Below are 23,474 nucleotides of genomic sequence, written 5' to 3'. Positions count from 1 at the left end.
TTTGATAAAATAATTAAATTATTCTGATTAAAATACATATAACATATCTTACAAGTGTTAAGCGTACGTAATTAAATTACTGCTATTAGTGAACAATCACCCGCACATCAATTGCATCATGCTAGCTACTCTTAAATTAATATATGTAGAATATACTCTTAATCAAGACAATGTTAATTAATTATAATTAAATAGATGATCCTTGATTAATGTATATGCAGAATTTTCTTAATCAGTTGCATCTGTTCGTCAGCATGTGCTCGATCTTTCCTCCACTAGTCATGGAGTGTGGACAAACTTTCACAATGATCAATCGTAACCAGTCCTCATCTCGCTTGCAAAAAATTATTAAAAAATCGCATAGCATGGTGATTTAAAAAAGAAGAAGAAATAAATTAATAAATAAGTAAGGACGAGATTTTCTATAAACTTTGTCATAAAAAACTTCTTCAACGTTTTATGACTTTTGTGACGGTAAGATGTGTAATGCTGAATCAAGACAGTCTCATATCCGAACAAAAGAAATTTGCATTCTATTTTTTATTTTTGGTTTAAAATTGTATGCCTTTTAATAAAAATACCTTCAATATTATAGCTTTTTATTCGTATACTTTGTTATCATTAGTAGCTACAGGATAGGATATGATAGGATATGATATGTGAACAAGATAACAACAGATATGATAAGAGCAGGATAGACTCTTATCCTATCCTGTGTTTGAGGTGCACATGATAAGGACAAGATATGATAAAGGAAAAATGAATCAAATTTATAGTCGAATAAAAAATACATTTAAAAATTGATCATTCTATTAAATTTAATTTTTTATACATTTTCATGAATGAGTCTATTTTAAAATAACTAAAATTTTATTAATTAGCCTATTTTATTATTTGGAAGATAGCCTATATTTTAAATAAAATTATGCAATTAACCAATTGGTTTTCACTTAGTTGTGACACGTGATAATTAACAATAAAAGTTAACTAAATTAAGAATATTATTATTTCAAAAGTACTTTATATTTAAATTATAATAGGAGATGAAAATAGAAAATTAGTCTATTACTATTAAAAAATCAATATTTTATCCAATTGGTTTCACTTAATTGTGACACGCGATAAATAAGAAAAATTAACTAAATTAATAATATTATTATTTTAAAATTAATTTATATTTAAATTATTATATAAGTAGATAAATAATTTTTGAATAATAGGAGATGAAAATAATAAATTAGTGTATTAATATTAATAAATTAATATTTGTAAGTGAGTAGTCTATTTTACTATTTATGAATAATTATTTTTTTTATTTTTTAATTTAGTTAAATTAATATTTAATATTTAATAATTAATATTATTATAAATTATATAATATTAAAATAAATTAATTTGGAGTTAGAATACTGAAATAAAATATATAACTAGTATCCTATCATGTTCTATCCTAACTCCCCCCTCAGGATAACTTTTACACATGATTGATAAGATAGGATAAGAGACAAGATAGTGTTATCATATCCTGCTGGTGCAATAAAGTACAAACAACAGATAACAACATGATATGATTATTATCCTGTCATATCATATCATATCCTGACCACCAAACAGACCTTTATATATAGTCATATCACATATTAACCTTGTTCTAATTTTTACAATTCAAAATGATGGTTGATTTATTTTTTAAGAAAAGTAAATTCACTAAAAATACCTTCACACGTACGGTTAGATATATAAGTGTTAAAAAAACTATGTCAACACATTTTGTCATAAAATATAGTATATATATAGTAGTAGTATATAAAAATTCTAAGAAAAATATATAATAGTAGATTTTTAATCAAATAAATCCTAGTGTACGTATTTACCTAGCTAGTACAAATATCACTTCACTCATCATTTGTAGTCTTCTAATATTTTCTTTCTTCAGCAATCGGTATCAATCTACCTCTAATTTCTTACTGTCCTTTTGGATCTGGATTTGCATTGAGAGAACAAGGACTTTTGAGAGCGATTGCTATTAAATAGACAACCTGTATATAAGAACCAATAAATCAGCATCATATGGATTTTTTTTTCCATTATTTATGCTACCACTAGCCATGCAGGCAGGCACTATATATGCAGTGTACAAGAATATGATTAATGGATCATGTGAATGCTCTGACTTTCGATCGTTGAATTATTAATTTCAACAATATATATACAACTTAATTTTACAAATAATATTCAACAAAAAGGTCCACAGCGGCGTATTTTATTGATGCTGTTCTTGTGTGAACGATCTCAGAGACAACAACATAGTAGTAATACGCAGAGGACATGCAATATATACAACAAATTAAGGATAAAGTCTAAACAATTGCGAACTTACACTTAGAAATTATGTGTTTAATTAAAAAAACGAAGAAATTATGTAAAATAAAAGAAAATGATAAGTGGAAAATGGAAATTTGGCTGTGTGGGGGAAGAAAGTCAAAGGTTATGGAGGGCATGGCTTTGTGGATAAGGTGGGTGTGGTACAAGTTGTGATTATTTTTTTGAAATGGCGGAAGTGAACTTTAAAAGAGGGTTTTTTAGTTTTTTTTTATAAGCGAGGGTTTTTTTAGCTAATAGATATGATCCATTAAAATATTACTCCCTCTCAATTTATAAGACGTACCTAATTCTTTATAATTTTTTGTTTTTTTTACTTCAAAAAATGAATTCTACAATTCAGGAATTGATCCCATATATCACATAACTCTTACCACTTGAGTTATCATTCGAGCACTTATAATTTTTTTGTTAAACTCCCTGATTCTTTTTAATTTTGAACTTACAAACTTTTACTAATAGTAATTACCAACGAGTGTTTTGTTTAAGTTACACGTGTTTGATTTTCCTTAAGAAAAATTTCGAGTTTGAGTGTTGTGAATAGAAAAACATCTACTAAAAGAGTTAATCACTAATCTCATGATGATGATGTGGTTATTTCCGTATGATTGCTTTCGATGGAGTACATTGTAAGAAAAAAAATCCCACTAAATAAAATTGAATGTTTTCACAAACTGAATATTTTTTTTTGATGGAAACAAACTGAATACTTATAAAGTTATAATTAGATCAATGTGCAATTTATTTTTTTCAAAGTGTACAACTTTATTATGAGTGCGTAATTATTAAACTCATTTGTAATAGTCACAAGTTTTTTTTCCTCATGGAAACTCTTTTTTGTTGTTAAAGCCACAAGTTCATATGGATCAAATTAAAAACGGTCACCGTCTCTCATGGGCCGGGCCGTTGCCATTTCGATGAAGAGAAAATATCATGACATTATAATAATTTAGGGCCCATTTTTTTAAATCTTAAAATATAAAATTCTTTCAACCAAAAAAATAATAATAATCCTTTTGTACTAAGTACTAACTGTTTTTTACAAAAAGAAGTTATATTATTTTGACTATAGTTGTATAAAAAATTAGTTCAAAAATAGCTGTATAAAAATTTTGTTTGATTATAATTTCATTCTTATATATACGGAATTTTTTGGAGATCAGAGTATCTATCGTTGATAGCAATGACTAATCTCTAATCTCTTAATGCAAGTGTTTACACTATATGTGAAATAAGCGAGGATATTCTCAAGCAGGGGCGGAGGCAGGGGGTGGCCTGCCTGTGCCATGGCCACACCTAAGATTTTGTAAATCTATTATAAAAAAAAAAAAGCTTTTGTATTGTTGAAAACCCACAACTGTTTCTTCTTCTCTGTTGTTCTATTTTCGTTCTTGGCCCCGGTGAGATCAAATTGCTGGCTCTGCCACTGTTCTCAAGGGTGATGATCGAATCTCTAATCTCATGATTAATGAACGAAATGAGTTAACCATTACACAACACCACAGTGTAATTAGAATTTTATTTTGAATGTTTGTATTCTAAAATAAAATTATTTAAACTAAAAGAAGAATAAAACACCGGCTTGTCTTGATGCGGCATGGGGCTAAACTTTTCTGATAAAACTTAAAAGTATAAACTCGTCCCTAAACCAAGTTATGTAAAGATAACATATTTAGAGTATCATTGAATGTGCCTAAAGTAATATTTGATACTTGTAACCTTGTTGCCAGTATATATTAATTTAATATATTTAATACTAAATTTCCGGCACCGACTTACAGTTAACAGAGAAGAGAGTTTTGGAAGTGGGACTTTCGAATTCGGATGGGATGAGATTAATCAGATTATAGATCATAGAATTTGAAAGGCAAGTTTCATAGAAATTAAATAACACTTCACTTATTATTATTTTATTTTTATCACACGCACAAATTTTCCCCTTCCCTTTGAACCTTTCAATATAGTTTCATCGCTTCACCCGAATTCAACAAGGTAATGCACTTCTTCGTCTTCACTTCTTTTTTGATTCATAATTGTATTACTTGCTGGCCAGAGTAGAATTTGATTTGAGCCACGTCAAACTTTGAAGCAGGGTTTTGAATTTGATTTGATTCATAGTGCACTTGATTGGGTTTGTTACAACATTTCAGTTATTTTGGTACAATTCATATTGGTTTGTTGACCTTGGTTTTGAGATTGCAATTTGCAAGTAATATTAAATCAATAGCATATAGGCTGTTTTAAAGTATATTAGATTTGAAATGCCAAGTTTATGAGATTAAGAAGTTAGAGTTTCTGGGTGAAGTTGTTTGGTATCATTTTTTGGTTTATTAGTTAGTTGGAAGGCTATTTTGATTTTGGGGTAGCTGGTGAAAGTTATGGAACTAGCTCAGCGGAGAGTATTGGAGAATGGCGAGGCGGAGGAGATGGAAGTTGAGATTCCGGCTGAAGAGCATCGAATCTACCATTCCCATCCTGCAAGCTTCGTCAAGAAGAGGGCTTATGTATTTGATGGTTTAGGGAATTTTTATAATAAGGATTGGGATCTGGCATACCTTTATAAAAAAGACGAAAGGGAAACAGTTGGAGTTGAAGGCCGAGAGAATGAGTTTTCTTGGTACCATGTAGAACTCCCTAAAGGAAATCAGAAGTTGTCGCAATCCGCGCAGGACTTGATCGGTGTTCTCTGCCCGCCGTTGAAGCTACAAGATATTCTCTCGCTTGTTAGTAATGGACCCTTTTGTGCATATGTAGATGGGGCGCTTGTCTTCCGGGTTAATTCACCAGGACCTCCTTCTAGTGACTTTACATTTAGAATTGCTGCTAGAGTTACGGAGAATTCGGTAATTACTGTGTCTTTGGGGCGTGTTCCCCGGCTAGGTTTCTCACGCATGGGCGAATCTCTACTTTCGGAAATTCCTAGTGTTGAAAGCTCTTCTAATTTTAGAGGTCAGCAGAAGGAAAAAAGTGGGACTGTGATTAAGGAGCATGTTCTTGAATTCTTGTTAACTATGAACCACTCCGAGGAAGCTGACAATCCAGTGCCTAGATCTGTTCCAAAACTTGTAGTTCACATAATTGATACACATGTAGATCAGCTTCAAGATATTGTGACCAAGCTTGAGATAGAGTTGGATTCTGTGGAGCTTGACCTGGATAAAGGTAATTCCCATTATACACTCCTTGATCCCCTGTAGTCTCATTCCTTAACAATGGCATACACAATCATAATTTCATTTGTTTGTACCATTCATAGTTTAATGGCTTTCTGTATATATTTATCCTCAAATTTAGATCTCTTTATATGTCAAACCTTACTAATTCATGCTATTCTTAATTACTGCAAGTTTGCCTTAGTTTCTAGTAAATTGACTTCAAAAAAATAGTGATAGAAGTTAGATGTACTTTGTGGTCTTTCATTTGTTGGAGGCTGATTGGAACTGGACCAGACTAAGAAGAAAGAAACTGAAATTCTATTGAGTTCTTCCTGGATTCCCTTTGCTCCAATTGGTGAAGAGAACTAGCTCAAATTACTATTACAGAAGAAAGTAGAAACTGAACTGAAGTAATATACCTGGCTTTTGAGAGGCCAATCCTCTCCCAAATCTGTATACAACCGAATGAATGACCCCCTCCCTGAACTAACTGTCTATTTATTAACATGCATTTTGACTCTAGCTAAATTTTTTGATTGGTTCACTTCATATATTTTAACTCTAGCTAAATTTTTTGATTGGTAGTTCAATATTTGTGCCTTTAAATGTTTACCACTAATATGAAATGATGAAGGCCTTTTGATTTGGTGGAACCTAAAGCTTATCTTCAGAAAAATATGGTCATATATACTTAAATTTTATTTCATCTGAGTGGCTTTTATGTATAAACTGAAATTTCTGTTTCCAACTTGGTTCTGTTCAATATGCCTATACACTTGTTCTTTGATTGCAATATTTAGAATTGTTTTATGGAATTAAATTAAGGAACAACCAATCTGCTTGAGTGTAGGTGGTTATGCTCTGAAGAAACAAATGCTAGATGACAGAAGATTCCCCAAACTTCACATTAATTTGCAGCGTCTCCTGCAGGTGATACTCTACTCATTTTATGCTTTCATTCAGCTTTAATTTATAGACCCTTGTGAGGAGATACAAAAGGCATTAAGATGTAGTATAAATATTTTTTACTAGAGAAATGCTAGTTACACAGTCTCTAGTACACTTTTTTCACACACTCTTTCTTATTGGTCCAAATTCATGTGTTCTACTAAATAGGGATTGTAACCCACCAAACCAAGAGTCAGACCCTTATGGTTCAATGGATCTCATGTGTTTGAACCAATGAGAAAAAGCGTGTTAGTTGTAAGAGCATGTTAGAGAATGTATAGAAAACTCATTACATTAGTGATTCATAAATGGTTCAACATTATAGCTATGCAATCAAGCATAAGGGTTGTGGGTCTCATCAACATAGTATATACAAGGTTTTAGTGTTTGCCATTTTCCTTTCAGCACAGATCTGACAGCTTACAAAAAATCGTTTTAAACAAAAAAGAAGACGGCATAATGGAAGCATAGTTATTATTGGAAAATGATTTGTGTTAGATGGAAAAATTAGCAGGGAAAGAAAATAATGTCAGTCTGAATACTCAAATTACAGTAACAAAGAATGTTACTGTCATGAATATGGTGTCACAGCCTCTATGACTAAGAGGTCTGGAGTTCATTCCTTGTTGCCTCCCTCATTTTCTAATAAAAAAGTAGAATTTCACGCACAAAGGTAGGTGGGCTGTGCATTATCCACACAAGAGCCATTAGGTGGATGATGAAGTTTGCACCTCCATGGCTGACTAACAAATTAAGGGCAGTGGACTCTTGTGTAAGGGGGAGTAATGTGATAGAAATATAATATAAAACTGTGCACTTGTCTTTACTGTTTCCCATCTTATTTGTTCTCATCTTCAAATCACACTGTATGGATTATACACTTCCGTTTGGTTTGAAACCTTACCACAATTGATTATATTCAGGTGATTGGTCATGGGGAACAAGTATATCTTCGTGTCAAAGAAAAATGCTCTTCGAGAAGATGGTTTCCAAATGAAGACATTAACACCCTTGATGAACTAATTGGAAGGTTAAGGAGGATGAAGGAGAATGTAGGGTTTATAGTAAATCGTGTCACAGCAATTCAGGCCGGTCTTGATAGCTGGCAGTCAGAGCAAATTAACAGGAAACTGTACTATCTTTCATTCCTTTCAATAATATTCCTCCCTTTGTCCATCATCACAGGAGGTTAGCAATCTGATTCTTTATGAACTTTAATTATCCACATCCGATGGCAATACTGTTTGGTTTTGATTCTTAGTCTTTCATTGCAGTCTTTGGCATGAATGTTGGAGGAGTTCCATGGACAGGTCAAAATGCCCCAGCACTGAAGGATGGTTTTCGGAACGTCATGTTTGTCTGCGTTGCTATGGTACTTCTTGTACTGCTCTGTTTCATTTTCCCAGCTCTTTATTCCCATGTAGCTGCTGCATGGCGAACAAAGAGAGTTCTGGGAAGAAACTGGTCATTCAACAAGAAGTCATTGCTCAGGAGATCATTAAGGACAGAAGATTCACAGAGAGGGGGCTACCTTCGGATTTAATGGTGACAGTGTCTATTTTATTTCATTGTGCCATTTCATTTTATAAGTGAGTCATTGTACTACTCTGCCATGATAGCATGTTTGGATCAACTTCTCTTTTCTCCGAATCAATTCTGGTATCTAGAAGCTACTCACAGAAGCTTCTCTCCAGAATTGATTTTGGCTTTAGAATCAATTGTAGAATGACTTCCAAACATGCATCCATCACTTCCTTCAGTTTTCTAGAATGTCTCACTTGCAAGCAATTTTGATCAGCTGGTTTTCAATGGCTGGTTAAGGAGAAATGAATAACCTGATATTAGTTTTCAGTACACACGCACACTTGAAAGCCTAAATGGAATCCTCTATGAAGGGTTGATTCTCTGGTAGAGTAAGATGGAGATTGTGATCAAGGCAAGCTCATCGTTTATTCTTTCATTTTTTTATTTCCTCCTTGTGAAGGGGCTATGTGGACTCATCTCTTCATTCATTTTTTTTGGCATTTATGGCAACATTTTTAACCTGTACAGTGTACTTCGTTTGGTTAACTGCAGATTCTCCTCTCAGATTATTAATTGTCACACCATTTGAAGCATTTTTTGGACCCCAAAATAGATTGCAAATGAGTCAAATTTCTTCCATGGTTAGACAACAATAGTGTTCTAATTACTATTTCCGTGGCCTTTTTCTATGCTTAATCCTCCACCTTCTTCACAACAAATTGTTTTATTTCAGTCTTAAGATGGCAGAAAAGAACCAAACAATTGTAATTTCACTGTGATACTTTTCGAGATATTGTGTCCGTGGGGGAAGTCTGAAAGCAGCTAGACTGAACCCCTATGAATCGAAGTGTAGCACACTCCCTTTAACTGTAAATAATCTGAGAATAAAATAGCAAAGGTTAATTTTTGGGATTGCATGTTACTCATTAGCTACGGGGTAGCTGTAGGGATTTTTGTTTCTTCAGGATTTTACGGAAGTCTCATTTATGCGATGAGTAGTTTGTTAGTCTTTGTTCTTGTTTTGGGCTTGGGCTTGACCGTAATTTTTTAAAAGAAAAATAATTGCAAAGGTTAATCTTGTTTTATGAAGAAATTTTTAGAGCATAAATTCACAAAATAGACTTTTTCTTTTAGATTGGAAGCAACAAAACAAACAGAAAACCAAGCTAGTAATTCTCCATAAGAGGAAGAACCTTTATGAGATCCAAGTTTTCAACTCTTTCCTCTTCCCCCATTCTAGGTTAACACATATGCTAGTTTATTGAAGCATGTGGAGACATGCTAAAAAATCACACCTTAATCGTGTTGCACTGCTTCTGCAAAGCGAAGCAAGTTGTGCAAGAGTGGAGATTGAGAGAACTCATTCACCACATTTAGGTAGTCCAATTCACACGTAAGCTTATAAGTACGAAGACGTCAAGCCAGAGTGAGGCCACAAAGACACTCAGAAGTTTAACTAAGTAAACATCTCATGTACCTTCAAAGCTAGAAAAGTCAATAACAACTAGTTGGAAGTTTAATATAAATGAATGTGATGGCTCTCTTTTTTTGTGTGAGAATTTTAATATAAAAGATTTTGTAATTCACATAATCATTATCACATGGCCTATAAGAAAATATAGAAAACAATACTAAGTTATTAACTATGCTATTATAGTATTAATTTAAACTGGAAATCGATTTATTTTGGGTGAAACAATGAAATTTAAAAAGACAATTAAACAAGACCGGAACATCAACGTCGGTCCGAATCAAGAAGCAACCTCAACTTCATTTGGGGAAAGATCAATTTTGGAGACCAAACTTACAACACGAGCCCAAATAAGCAAGTCTGTCAGCAACATACTAGCCTCTAACAGAACATGTTGAAAGCAAACACACCACGAACGACTAGAAATATCATCAATCTCCACCAATAAAGCTCTCAAATGCAAGGTCAAAGGATGAAACTCCAACATCTCCGTGAGTTACTCTCACAAACAACATGTCGGAAGACCAACTCCCAAGTTAAGAAAAGACCATATTTGATGACCATTAACTCAGTCAGGAGTGCACAATACTTGTTAAAAAAACCCGAAAACCCACGCAGCCAAAAAGAAGTGCAAATAGGTCGCCATAACCAATTACCTACTTGTCTAAAAATATTTCCTACATTTAAAATTTATAAATGATTTTAAACTCATTTCAAGCAATATTAATTAATCTCTTTCTTAAAGTAGGGAATAGGGATACAAATATGAGCCTTAGAAAAAGGACCAACACCAACCAACCATAATGAGTTTGTGGTATCCCTTTAGGCTACGTCTAACGACACCGTTTAATGGTCAATCTAGAACCTTCTTTATTCGCTTCGGTAAACAGAAGAACTAGAAGAATCTGGCACGCCCTTAAAAACATCACTATACCAAAAACCCTAAACCCTCATTTGTACAAAACCCCTCACACGCTTCCTCTGATCTCATCGCATTTCTCTTCCTACCATGGCTGCAGCCACCGCCTTGATCCGCTCTCTCCGCCGCTCCTCCGCTTCAGTATCTGCTTATCGCTCGGTAACTCTCCTCTCCTTCCTTCTTCTCCTCTTCGGTCTCGCTTTTTGGTATCGTGATGATTTTTCCAAATTACTCGATATTCTGATTTCATTTGTAGTTGAGGTTACTCTTGTCTAGTGTTTTTGTGGTTATCTTTGTTCATCCACCATCGCGATAGATATGGAAAGTTAGAAATATGATTCGTCGGTCTCGTTTGTTATAGATCTATCAATTTGAATCTCTGAACCTGGTTTTCGATTGGGTTTTTCATCCGTGGATATATATGATATTCGTATTTTCTGGATCATTTGTGTTTTTGTGCTGGTTGATTTTGTTGTTACTCAGTGGAATTGCTTTTATTGTAGCTAATTTAAGCTCTTTCATGGTTTGCTTTTGTAGCTTACAGTATTCAAATTGCTTTTAGAAGTATATGAAATTGTGAATGGCGCTGTTTTCCTTGAAGAAGTTGTAATTGTTTTGACTTGTCTTATGCAGGTGATAGGCAACTCTAAACCAGCATATGTTGGTCACAATTGGTCAAGTTTGTCGCGACCATTCAGGTGCGATTAATTGTCTTGTTTTTGTTAGGAATTGTTTTAGAGATGCTCTGCTTTCGATCATAGATCAAGAGTATTCATTAACACTTTGTCATCGTCGCTGCAGTTCAAGGCCTGCTGGAAATGATGTCATTGGTATTGATTTGGGTACAACCAATTCATGTGTTTCTGTTATGGAAGGAAAGGTAAGGCATTCACGCTTTTTATTTTAATTAGTTTGTGTTTGTTTGTTTCCATTTTCCAATACATGTGATGACTTGATTTTATTATATCTTTTTCAGAATCCCAAAGTGATTGAGAATTCTGAAGGTGCACGGACAACACCTTCTGTTGTTGCATTCAACCAGAAAGGGGAGTTACTTGTGGGCACACCTGCCAAGCGTCAGGCTGTAACTAACCCTGCAAACACTGTATTTGGTACCAAGCGTATGATTGGTAGGCGCTTTGATGATCCTCAAACACAAAAGGAAATGAAAATGGTTCCATATAAGATTGTTAAGGCACCAAATGGAGATGCGTGGGTTGAAGCTAACGGGCAGCAGTATTCCCCTAGCCAAATTGGTGCATTTGTTCTTACCAAGATGAAGGAGACGGCAGAAGCATATCTTGGAAAGTCAGTATCCAAGGCTGTTATTACTGTGCCAGCATACTTCAATGATGCTCAGAGGCAGGCAACAAAAGATGCTGGTAGAATTGCGGGTCTTGATGTTCAGAGGATTATCAATGAGCCCACTGCTGCTGCTCTTTCATATGGAATGACCAACAAGGAGGGTCTCATCGCAGTTTTTGATCTTGGTGGTGGAACATTTGATGTGTCCATCTTAGAAATTTCTAATGGTGTTTTTGAGGTATGCGCAAAGTTATTACTACTTTGTTTTCATTTCTTAAACTGTCAGAAGGAATATGAAACTTGTATTGACAATACTTTCATGTCTAGGTGAAAGCAACAAATGGTGACACCTTCTTGGGAGGTGAGGATTTTGATAATGCCTTATTGGACTTTTTGGTGGACGAATTCAAGAGAACAGAGAGCATTGACCTTTCTAAGGATAAGCTTGCTTTGCAAAGGCTTCGTGAAGCTGCTGAGAAAGCTAAGATAGAACTGTCTTCAACATCTCAAACTGAGATTAACCTGCCTTTTATCACTGCCGACGCATCTGGTGCTAAGCATTTGAACATCACATTGACTAGATCCAAGTTTGAAGCCTTAGTAAATCACTTGATTGAAAGAACTAAGGCACCATGCAAGAACTGCTTGAAGGATGCAAACATCTCTATCAAGGAAGTTGATGAGGTTCTTCTTGTTGGAGGCATGACCCGTGTGCCTAAAGTTCAAGAGGTGGTTTCAGCAATCTTTGGAAAGTCTCCTAGCAAAGGAGTAAATCCAGATGAGGCAGTTGCCATGGGAGCAGCAATTCAAGGTGGTATCCTACGTGGAGATGTTAAAGAGCTGCTACTCCTAGATGTGACGCCACTCTCTCTGGGTATTGAGACTCTGGGTGGTATCTTTACAAGGTTGATCAACAGGAATACTACGATTCCCACCAAAAAGAGCCAGGTACCCTTAAACATATGATGCTTACTTAATACAATTGTTTCTAAGTTGCAACTATTGGAGAAACGAGATCCAGTAATTCTAAGTAATTGGACACAAGATGTACAATTTGTGTTCATTTGAGTCCCACGTAGAAGTATCTTGACCACTGCATTGCACACACACATTCAAGGTTTTTAAATAGAGCCTATTCATTTGTTGTGGGTTAAGCTCTTCCTAACTTGTGATGTCATTGTTTCAGGTCTTTTCAACAGCAGCTGACAATCAAACCCAAGTGGGTATCAAGGTATTACAAGGTGAGAGAGAAATGGCATCAGACAACAAGAGTCTTGGTGAATTTGAACTTGTCGGCATTCCTCCTGCACCCAGAGGTTTGCCTCAGATTGAGGTCACATTTGACATTGATGCAAACGGGATTGTCACTGTGTCTGCCAAAGACAAGTCCACTGGTAAAGAGCAGCAAATTACTATCCGGTCATCTGGTGGTCTCTCAGACGATGAAATCGAGAAGATGGTTAAAGAAGCTGAGTTGCATGCTCAGAAGGACCAAGAAAGGAAGGCTCTCATTGATATCAGAAACAGTGCAGATACTAGCATATACAGCATTGAGAAGAGTTTGGGTGAATACAGAGATAAGATTCCCAGTGAAGTTGCAAAAGAGATTGAGGATGCAGTTTCAGAATTGAGGACGGCGATGTCCGGGGATAATGCTGATGAAATTAAGTCAAAGCTTGATGCTGCGAATAAAGCAGTCTCAAAGATAGGGGAACACATGTCAGGTGGTGGTTCTAGTGGTGGTTCTTCAACTGGAGGAGGTTCTCAGGGTGGTGACCAAGCTCCAGAGGCAGAATATGAGGAGGTGAAGAAGTGAGAAGTGAAGTATTAACTTTTAGATAACCAGTTAATGATGAGGAATCATCTTTTTTTTTTTCATTTAGTAGAGAATATAAGGCAACTTATTTTGGTAGTTAATGTTGAAGGTCATTTTTTGCTGAAGGTTTTTCAATTTGCAGTACTTTGAAATTACCGAACTATGATGCTGTTTGAATAACGATACTGAATTTTTTGCCTAAAGATTTATAATCTACTCAGTGAATTGTTTGTATTATACTCCTGAGTTGAGGAGTTGCGTTAGATCTATGCTATTGAAATTAAATCGAATCGCTGACGATGCAAGGCCAAGGAGGTAATGGAAGCTGTAAGAATACACCTATGTGGTTAGGACATTCTTCACAAATCACAGGCCTTTGGAAGTTACCTTGGTTTTTATTTTTTATAGACAAATGTTAGTTGTTAGTAATGTTGATAAATTAATCATTTTCATGATACAAAGTTCGAACCCTGAATCCTTTATCTTCCTAAACCTTGATGTAGCTCTTATTACTTGAGCTAACTTTAAAGGCAGGAAGTTACCTTGGTATATGCCTCAATGAGCTCATTGTTAATTATCTATTTTAGCTTCTAAGCCTCCTTAATGGTTTGTAGTAATGTTATTAATTATATGATTTGTTACTTGCAATGTATGTCAGTTGTTATATAAAATTAGGTAATTCTGATACGATTCACCGCTCACTTTGCTGTTTGATTGACCTAGTCATGCTAAACTTTAACTCTACTTGGCCAATTTGGTTAAGTTAAGTTTTATGTTAACCTCACCGCTCATTATAAGTTTTATGTTAAGCATTTTGCTTAGGGGACTTGTGATGAAGTCATTTCACAAACATTATCTCTACTTTTAGAAAATATAAGCAATTATAATTTGTAAGTATATTGTAGTTTAAATTTTAAGGTCTAATATATTTTTGAAAAGTTTCATCGTGGTGTAATTGGTTGACAAATTTACACATAATTCACATGTCATTTGCATCTACTGATTTACGTACTACAATTTCTCAATAGGCTAAACTTTTATTTATGGGTTAAATACTTTAATCGTCCCTGAACTTTAGACATCGTTTGAAAACCGTCCCTCGCCGGAAAATTATTTGAAAACCGTCCCTGAACTATTGAAAACTAATTTGACCCGTCCCTCCGGCCGCCTTAGCTCCGGTAAGAGCCTTTTTTTAATTTTTATCCATCCCTGAACTTTGAGCGAAATCTGAAAACCGTCCCTTTTTTATTTTTATTTTTCTTAAAATTGAAATTCCCTAATTTCTAAGAATTAAATCTACCTAATTTGAAAATCCCCTAATTTCTAAGAATTAAAATTCCCTAATTTGAAATTTGAACTTTGAGCAAAATCTGAAAATTCCCTAATTTGAAATCTGAAAATTCCTTAATTTCTAAGAATTAAAATTCCATATTTTTTCTAACAAGAAGAAGAAGAAGAAGATGTTGTTGGTGGAGGAAGTGAGATGTAGATGAAGATGAAGAAAGAAGAAGAAAAGAGATATCTGAAGGAGGAATTGTGGTTAAATTGAGATGAGTTAGGGTTAGATTAAGGGATTTGTGGTTAAATTGAGAATTCAGACTTAGATTAAAGGGTATTAGATTTAATTCATAGAAATTAGGGAATTTTAATTTAAAAAAATAAAAATAAAAAAGGGACGGTTTTCAGATTTCGCTCAAAGTTCAGGGATGGGTCAAATTTGTTTTTAATAGTTCAGGGACGGTTTCCAGATAATTTTCCAGTGAGGGACGGTTTTCAGATTTCGCTCAAAGTTCAAGGACTGTTATATAAGGGCTTCGCCGGAGGTATGGTGGCCGAAGGGACGGGTCAAATTAGTTTTCAATAGTCTAGGGACGGTTTTCAGATAATTTTCCGGCGAGAGACGATTTTCAAACGATGTCCAAAGTTCAAGGACGATTAAAGTTTTTAACCCTTTATTTATCTATGCTATACAATATACATACTCCAACAAATTGTTAACAATTATGTGTCTTTTCCATTCCACCTTTGAATTTCTAAACTCTTGCATAATGTTTATTAGTCCTTTTTTAACAGATTTAACTTTTGTACCCTGACTTATTCACCCAAATATTTTACCACCTCATGTTTATTAATTATCTTGTGTTACCAAAGTGAGATATGGAAATTAAATGAGTATTGATCGTAGTGGTTATTAAAACTTAGATATAATCAAGTTGAGATACTTGATATTTTATTTATCTTTTTACTTATGAACCCAAACGAAACAAATTAGACGTTAAATCCATTAACAAAATTTGTATAATTCCACAACAAAAGATACTATAAATGTATTAATATATCAAATATCAAATATAACATATTTATAATATTTTCACAAGATAGGAAGTTAAAAAATAAAAATATTTAGAAGATGAAAAAAAAAAGAATAAAATATTTTCTTACCAGAAAAAGTGAAAAACCTCCCCTAATAAATAAAAACAAAATAAAAAAGAACCCAGGTTTCAAAGGGGCCAACACCTAATAAGACTAGTAGCAGTACTGTCTCTTGTACACAAAACATTGTTACGGCAACTGAGAGAGTTAAACCCTAAACTCAACTAGACGCCGCAACCCCCTCTCTCCACCACCGTCGTCCGCCGCCAATGGCCAGCAAAAAACGGAACTCAGTTCCGGAGGAAGAAAATGCCACCGATTCTCCCAAACCTCTCAACAAAAAATCCAAAAACATCGATGCTGTGGCGCTACCATCCTCCACAAAGCCGAAACGAAAAGCATTAGACAAGGAGCGCCGCCGCGCCACGGCCGGAGAAGTAGTCCCGGAGCCGAAACCTGTGGCGGCGGCGGATTCGCCCAGCACCAGCGGCGGCAGCGCGGCTCCGGAGTTTCACATTGGAGTGTTCAAGGACTTGGCGGTTGCTAATGAGACGATGAGGGAAGCTGCTGCGAAGCAGATGGTGAGGGAGTTGAAGGAAGTTCAGAATGCTTATGATGGGCTTGGTGAGAGTGAGAAGGAGGAGGGTGATGGTGGATTCAAGCTGGAAGCGGAGAAAGATGATGGGTTGGAGAACTGTGCAGCCTCTGTTAGATACGCTGTTCGTCGGCTTATTCGCGGTGTCTCGTCGTCAAGAGAGGTTTGTGTTCTGTTCTTGAAGGTTCTTATATTGTAATGGTGGCTGCTTGAATCATGAAATTATGATGTACATGCTGGTAATATTTATATAGTTTGTGTTCTACTAAGACTTGTTGCGAATTTATTTTTTCATAACTATAGGGTTATTTTCTCCATATTATGTGATAATAATGTTTTCTGGTCATGTTTCATTGTTTGCTGGATGTTGCTCTTGTTGTTTTCTGATATGAAGAAATCAATAAACAATAAACCATGCTTATTGGTATTGCAAAATTTGCTTACTGGATAGATACTAAGATAGCATCTTTTGTTGTTGCTCTTACAGTGTGCCCGGCCAGGTTTTGCTCTAGGTTTAGCAGCGTTAGTTGGCTCTATCCATAACATCAGGGTTGAATCCTTCCTGAAACTTGTAGTTGATTTACTGGAAGTAACCTCATCAATGAAGGGTCAGGTAGGAGATCACAATGGCTTAATGATATTGTTTTTTGATTCATTCCTCAGCTTGTTGGGTTTTTTGATATTTTTGTTTTCCATGTGAAATTGTAGGAAGCAAAAGATTCGCTGCTGGGACGCTTATTTGCTTATGGTGCTCTGGCTCGATCAGGAAGACTGGAACACGAATATAGTTCGGATAAAAACACTTCATCCATAAAGGAATTTATCAGTGCACTTATATCTCTTGCAAATAGAAAGCGGTACTTGCAAGATCCTGCTGTCTCAATAATTTTAGACTTGGTTGAAAAGGTTTGTATATTATATGAACATTTTACCCTTCAAATTTCTATTCCTAAATCTCATGCCTGTTTCCAACTATGTTGTGAGTGTCTTGGATTTTCATGGGTTTCAATGTATCCACGGTCACTCTACCTATATTCCTTTAAAGGATTTTAATTTTTTAACCCCTTATTGCTGTTACACAAGCAAAATCTGTGGATGGACTATGGAGATTATCCTTTGCCTTTATCTGTTGGTATCCTAGTGAACTTAGTTGTGATGTTGTGTAGTTATTGACTTGTTGTGCTATTCTCTTATTTTGTGTAATTGAAGATTTGCAAAATCTATTCCTGCATCCTTAAATACACGTCCCTAACAAGCACTTGCAAACAACTACTTGCATCACTGGAAGTATCTATGCGGCAATGAGTAGATCACTTTGTCATAGGATCATATGTTGAAGTTGAATGAATTTTAAAATTCTTGGAGGCCACTTTTTGGACTCTGTTTCATTTGACTTATTTATATGATTTTATCCACTAGTTCTCTTGTAATCTTGAGACTCATATTTCATTACTTGAGGCTATATATTTTGGTTATTAGTATTTCAAACATTTATTTATTAACGTATTATTATTATTATTATCTGTAGTTGCCTGTTGAAGCATTGGTTAATCATGTTATGGAAGCTCCCGGGCTCCAGGAGTGGTTTGAAGCTGCTGTAGAAGTAGGAAATCCTGATGCTTTGCTCCTTGCTTTAAAAGTTCGGGAGAAAATATCTATTGACAGCTCTAGATTTGGCAAGCTATTACCAAATCCATTCAGCTCTAGCCAGCTATTCTCCGCTGATCACCTGTCCTCCCTGAGTAATTGCTTGAAGGTAGCTTATGTCAATTCATATATTTGCGAGCCATACTATTTTGATTGAAGTAATGGAAAGAAACAGTTCTTATGTATTTTCTGAATGTGCAGGAATCAACCTTCTGTCAGCCTCGTGTTCATGGTGTCTGGCCTGCTTTGATAAATATTCTTTTGCCTAATGTTTCACAATTAGAAGATGCCGCGTCAGCTTCAAATTCATTGAAGAAACACAAAAAGAATAAAAAATCTAGCTCTTCTGATGAAGAAATTGTAAAGAGTCTTCAGTCTTTTTGTGAAATAATTATTGAAGGATCTCTCCTTTTCTCATCTCATGACCGTAAGCGCTTAGCTTTTGATCTTCTGTTTCTTCTCCTCCAAAAGCTGTCTGCATCTTTGGTTCCAGCTGTTCTTTCGAGCAAAGTTGTTCAGTGCCTGATGGATGTACTGTCAACAAAGAGCTCATGGCTGTATAAAATTGCACAGCATTTTCTTAAACAGTTGTCAGATTGGGTTGGGGATGATGATGTCCGAAGAGTTGCTGTTATAGTTGCATTACAGAAGCACAGCAATGGAAAATTTGATCTCATCACACAAACAAAAATGGTTAAAGATTTAATGTCGCAGTTCAAGACAGAACCTGGTTGCATGCTTTTTATTCAGAACTTAATGAATATTTTTGTGGATGAAGGTAATGCCTTGGAGGAACCTTCAGACCAGAGTCAAACAACAGATGAAAATTCTGAAATAGGTTCTGTTGAGGATAAGGATTCTCCTATGAGTTCTGACTTTTTGAAGAGTTGGATTATAGAATCCCTTCCTAGTATTTTGAAATGCTTGAAGCTGGATCATGAAGAGAAGTTCCGAGTGCAGAAAGAAATCATGAAATTTCTGGCTGTTCAGGGTCTGTTCACTGCATCTCTTGGCACTGAAGTGACTTCGTTCGAGTTACAGGAGAAATTCAGATGGCCAAAATCTCCCACATCAATTGCTCTTTGCAAGATGTGTATTAACCAACTGCAGTTATTATTGGCAAATGCTCAAAAGGGAGAGGGGTCACGTCCTTTAGCTAATAGCCTTGAGCCAAATGATCTCGGTTCATACTTCATGAAGTTCTTTGGTACCTTATGCAACATTCCTTCAGTTTCCCTCTTCAGGTCTTTAGATGATGAGGATGAAAAAGCAATGAAAAATTTGCAAGCAATGGAAACAAGATTATCCAAAGAGGTAATTATACTTGTTACTTATTACTGATCCTTAGACATAAAGTTGATGTTCTCCTTTCCAACTTTTAAGCTAAAATGATGCTAGCAGCTAGTTAATTTAACATTCTAATGAATTAAATGTTTGTCTTTTAGGGGGATAAATAACTTCTCTTGAATAAGAGTTACGTGATTATGATATTGTTTTTAGTACGTTGATGTATGTTCCAGCATTTATACGATTAAACAAAATATGCAGTTGAATTATGTAAACTGTATTATAATTTGATTTTTTTTAATATTTATTTAGTATTTACTAATCTCTTTCATCCTTATGTGGTAATAATGAGCAGGAAAGGAGCTCTAGCTGTAGCTCTGATCCTAACAAGTTGCATGCACTGAGATACTTGCTTATCCAGCTGCTCCTGCAAGTGCTTCTTCATCCAGGGGAATACTCTGAAGCTGCATCTGAACTTGTCATCTGTTTTAAGAAAACTTTTTCTTCTGATCTTCCTGAGTCTTCTGGAGAAGATGATCTGGAGGTTGATGATGCTCCTGAATTGATGGACGTTCTTGTGGATACATTACTCTCTCTGCTTCCACAGTCATCAGCTCCTATGCGCTCTTCTATTGACCAGGTTATTATGAAAATTGAGATGTTTAGCTTTGGCAGCTTTGTTATTATTATACATCATAGCATCAAGCAGATTGCAGTTCCACATTGTCTTATATCAGTGTATGCTTATATGCTGCATCTTAACATTGTGTCAAGTGGATACATAAACTTTCACTGAGAACCAAATGGCCAGCTGTTAGTCTCATGTTTGAGGAAGACAAGAATGCTTGGTTTTGGTTAAATAAGAGAACATGGGTGTCCAAATTTTATATTAGAAATGGAAAATATGTACCTGAAGCTTCTGCTCTCATTTAGATACTCAAGATTCCTTGTTTTACAGTCCTAGTCTAATCAGCTATGTCACATTGAAGTGAGCTTAATTTTTTTCTAATCAGCTATGTCACATATATGAATTGAAGATATTATGAATTCTCCAATGGGCAAATAGCAATATATATTTTTTTCTTAAAATTTATGTCAAATTAGAGTCCTCAAGTTGTAATATATTGGGGTATTGGGGTAATTCCTGATTTGGGTTGGACTCAGCCTGCATCACATTCTAAACTCTACCCATTTCATAGTGCCTATTCACATAAGCAGAAAGCAGTGGACACTGGAATGTCATATTCTGAACCATCCTTAAACTTATATACTGTCTTGATTTGTGAGCATTCAATGTAGCTCCCTCTAGATTTCTGTGAAAATGGAATTGCCTAAAACAATAATGCAATTTATTGTTTTTGCATTTTTATAGCGTGATAAGGTGGCAGTGTTCTAGGATGTATAGTTCCCCAATTGCTGCATATCTTTCTTTTCTTCTTTTTTGTATGTACAGCATTAATGAAATCCAAACGTCCCCTTGATTCTGTCCTCACGTTGTCGATCCTGGTTATGAATGGATGGTTCAAGTCCCCTTGATTCCTTTCATCTGGAAAACTTGATTGAGTGGATGGTATAAATAGGGTTCCCAATATAATGCACACATTCTTTAATTTAGCCCAGTTGTGAAATGAGATAGATTTGCTAGAGAATGATTGGGCGAGCTATAATACATGACGCATTAAGAAAACTTCTTGTCTTTGGCTGGACTCATAATTTAAACTTGGAACTAGTTTTTATTTTTCTTACAATTTTCTCTATACTGTAGGCATTTAAGTATTTTTGTGGTGATATCACTGATGATGGACTGATGCGGATGTTGCGGGTCATTAAGAAAAATTTGAAACCTCCTAGGCATCCTGATGCTGATGATGATGATGATGATGAAGATGAGGACGATGACTTTCTCAATATTGAAGATGAGGAAATTGATCAAGGTGAGACGGGTGAAACAGGTGAGAGTGATGAGCAGACAGATGACTCTGAGTCAGTAGTTGAAATGGAGGAAACTAGTCATGGCGATCCCGAAGCTTCCAATGATTCTGATAGTGGGATGGATGATGATGCTATGTTCAGGATGGATACATATCTTGCCCAAATTTTTAAAGAGAAAAAAAATCAGTCTGGAGGTGAAACGGCTCATTCCCAGCTTGTGCTTTTCAAACTTCGCATCCTATCTTTGTTGGAAATTTTCCTTCATGAAAATCCAGGCAAGTATAAATTACTTATATCATTTCAGTTCTTGGACTAGCTCTATATTTTATTAAGTTGCTGCACTTCAATTATAGTATCTATGTAATGAAGAAGTATAAAATTTACAGAAAAAAGTGCTGTTTTGGATTTTGAATGTAACATTTGTGCAAAAGAAGTTCAAAATTGCCCTGAATAGAACGTTGAGTACTACATATGGCGATATTTTTGAGCCAATTAGGAGCCAAAAGAATGATGAGCATTGAGCAATGATCACTTAGGAAAGTTGAAAGTCGGTTTCTGTGGTTTCTATTTTATTGCAGTACTAGTAACCTGTATTAGTTCAATGTGTTATGTTCATCATTATTTATTCTGTTCTTTTTAACTTCATTTGTAATTAAGTTGATTATGGTGTCTTGATATTATACAGGTAAGCCTCAAGTTCTTTTGGTGTTCTCAAATTTAGCTCAGGCTTTTGTTAATCCACATACAGCAGAAGTTAGTGAGCAGCTTGGACAGCGTATATGGGGAATATTACAAAAGCAAATATTCAAAGCAAAGGATTATCCTAAGGGTGATGGAGTCCAAGTATCCACTCTTGAATCTCTGTTGGAAAGAAATTTGAAATTAGCTTCAAAACCTTTAAAACCGTTTAAAAGCAAAAAGCCTGCATCCAAACCATCAGAGCAATCACCTGCTGTGAACCTAAAGAAAAAGCAATCAGCTGTCAGACAGAAAATGGTTTCTTCCCTTGCCCAGCAATCAACCTTCTGGATTTTGAAAATTATTGATTCAGGAAATTTCTCAGAGTCTGAACTTGGTAGGATTGTTCAAATTTTCCGGGCAGCATTGACGGGTTATTTTGACAATAAGAAGTCTCAAATCAAGGCTGGATTTTTAAAGGAAATTTTTCGAAGACGCCCATGGATTGGACATGCTGTCCTTGGCTCTATACTGCAGAAATGTGGAAATGCCAAGTCAGACTTTCGCCGAGTGGAAGCACTTGATCTAGTTTTGGAAATATTGAAGTCAACAGGTGGTAATGATCAGAGTGCATCAAGAAAGATTGTTAAATCCAATTTGGATAAACTCTCTTTTCTAATGAAAGAGTTGGTGACAAATATGCCGAGCAAATCAGCAAGACGTTCAGAGGTAAACAAGTTCTGTGTCAAGTGCTTTGAGATCTTGTCTAAGCTTAACCTTACCAAGCCACTGGTTAAAGCTTTGCCACCTGATGCTCAAGCCGCCCTTGAGGCTCAACTTGGTGACAAATTTACTAGATTGAAGAAGCTAGACAAAAAAACAGTGGAAACATGAATTGCTGCTACATCCTGATGCTGCTACAACTTAATTGAATGAGCTTTTTGGTAATACGGTGCTCTCCACGCTTCATTCAATCAATTCCGAAATACAGTGTTGTGTCCAAAAGCAGTAATCTGATCCTTGAAATTTTGGTAATCTGATCCTTCATGATGGACTGGAGCTTTAGTGCCTTTAGAAGAAGGATTGGAGTGGAGTTTTGGTAAACTATAAAATTATTGATTTTGTTTGTTTCCGGCTATGTATTGTTTTGTGAACCTTTTTTTTGCATATTGTGAGATTTTGACTGAGTAAACAGGATAAACTTGAATTTTTATATCCATTTTTTTCTCGTCTGCAAACTTTGATTACAGGTACTTTAGACAAAATGTGTATCTGAAATTCAAACATAATCTTGGTTTTTTTTTATATGATGTGATACTTTAAAATTCGTTTAGCAAACAATTCTACAAAAAGTGGTCTCCATTAACCAAGCAATGGATTTCGCTTAACTGTGTTTGTGTCTCCTCATGGTCTTTAATTGTTTATAGTGCGCACAAACAGAA

General features: G+C 35.3%; 3 protein-coding genes across 4 annotated transcripts; all 3 read left to right on the top strand.

Annotated features, from left to right (window-relative positions):
- The first annotated feature begins 4,143 nt into the window (after positions 1–4,143).
- LOC130723569 (uncharacterized) lies at positions 4,144–8,613 on the top strand. 2 transcript variants are annotated; one of them, XM_057574674.1, is made up of 5 exons: positions 4,144–4,374; positions 4,717–5,544; positions 6,388–6,467; positions 7,409–7,673; positions 7,760–8,613. In XM_057574674.1, the coding sequence occupies exons 2-5, from the start codon at positions 4,761–4,763 to the stop codon at positions 8,026–8,028; spliced, it is 1,398 nt and encodes a 465-aa protein (XP_057430657.1). In that variant the 5' UTR covers positions 4,144–4,374; positions 4,717–4,760; the 3' UTR covers positions 8,029–8,613. The 2 variants fall into 2 exon arrangements, with proteins under 2 accessions (XP_057430657.1, XP_057430656.1); XM_057574673.1 differs by having other exon boundaries at positions 4,475–5,544.
- A 1,773-nt stretch (positions 8,614–10,386) lies between these two features.
- On the top strand, positions 10,387–13,723 carry LOC130722417 (heat shock 70 kDa protein, mitochondrial). Its single transcript, XM_057573139.1, has 6 exons — positions 10,387–10,558; positions 11,033–11,097; positions 11,201–11,279; positions 11,376–11,942; positions 12,032–12,652; positions 12,891–13,723. The coding sequence occupies exons 1-6, from the start codon at positions 10,490–10,492 to the stop codon at positions 13,518–13,520; spliced, it is 2,031 nt and encodes a 676-aa protein (XP_057429122.1). The 5' UTR covers positions 10,387–10,489; the 3' UTR covers positions 13,521–13,723.
- A 2,315-nt stretch (positions 13,724–16,038) lies between these two features.
- Positions 16,039–23,270, top strand: LOC130722601 (rDNA transcriptional regulator pol5). The gene is made up of 8 exons (XM_057573379.1): positions 16,039–16,651; positions 16,976–17,101; positions 17,197–17,394; positions 18,017–18,244; positions 18,337–19,449; positions 19,778–20,062; positions 21,188–21,629; positions 22,040–23,270. The coding sequence occupies exons 1-8, from the start codon at positions 16,163–16,165 to the stop codon at positions 22,924–22,926; spliced, it is 3,768 nt and encodes a 1,255-aa protein (XP_057429362.1). The 5' UTR covers positions 16,039–16,162; the 3' UTR covers positions 22,927–23,270.
- The last annotated feature ends 204 nt before the right edge of the window (positions 23,271–23,474 follow it).

This window comes from Lotus japonicus, chromosome 6 (genome assembly GCF_012489685.1).
Source record: "Lotus japonicus ecotype B-129 chromosome 6, LjGifu_v1.2".
In the NCBI taxonomy this organism is placed as follows: domain Eukaryota; kingdom Viridiplantae; phylum Streptophyta; class Magnoliopsida; order Fabales; family Fabaceae; genus Lotus; species Lotus japonicus.
The sequence above is the reverse complement of the archived record's forward strand: the minus strand, read 5'-3'. Positions and strand labels throughout refer to the sequence as shown.

Coding starts and splice junctions, on each gene's coding strand:
- LOC130722417 (XM_057573139.1), top strand. CDS start 10,490: ATGGCTGCAGCCACCGCCTTGATCCGCTCTCTCCGCCGCTCCTCCGCT. Junction 10,559..11,032: donor CAGTATCTGCTTATCGCTCG/GTAACTCTCCTC, acceptor TGTCTTATGCAG/GTGATAGGCAACTCTAAACC. Junction 11,280..11,375: donor TTTCTGTTATGGAAGGAAAG/GTAAGGCATTCA, acceptor TATCTTTTTCAG/AATCCCAAAGTGATTGAGAA.
- LOC130723569 (XM_057574674.1), top strand. CDS start 4,761: ATGGAACTAGCTCAGCGGAGAGTATTGGAGAATGGCGAGGCGGAGGAG. Junction 6,468..7,408: donor ATTTGCAGCGTCTCCTGCAG/GTGATACTCTAC, acceptor GATTATATTCAG/GTGATTGGTCATGGGGAACA. Junction 7,674..7,759: donor TTTGTCCATCATCACAGGAG/GTTAGCAATCTG, acceptor CTTTCATTGCAG/TCTTTGGCATGAATGTTGGA.
- LOC130722601 (XM_057573379.1), top strand. CDS start 16,163: ATGGCCAGCAAAAAACGGAACTCAGTTCCGGAGGAAGAAAATGCCACC. Junction 17,102..17,196: donor CCTCATCAATGAAGGGTCAG/GTAGGAGATCAC, acceptor GTGAAATTGTAG/GAAGCAAAAGATTCGCTGCT. Junction 19,450..19,777: donor AAACAAGATTATCCAAAGAG/GTAATTATACTT, acceptor AATAATGAGCAG/GAAAGGAGCTCTAGCTGTAG.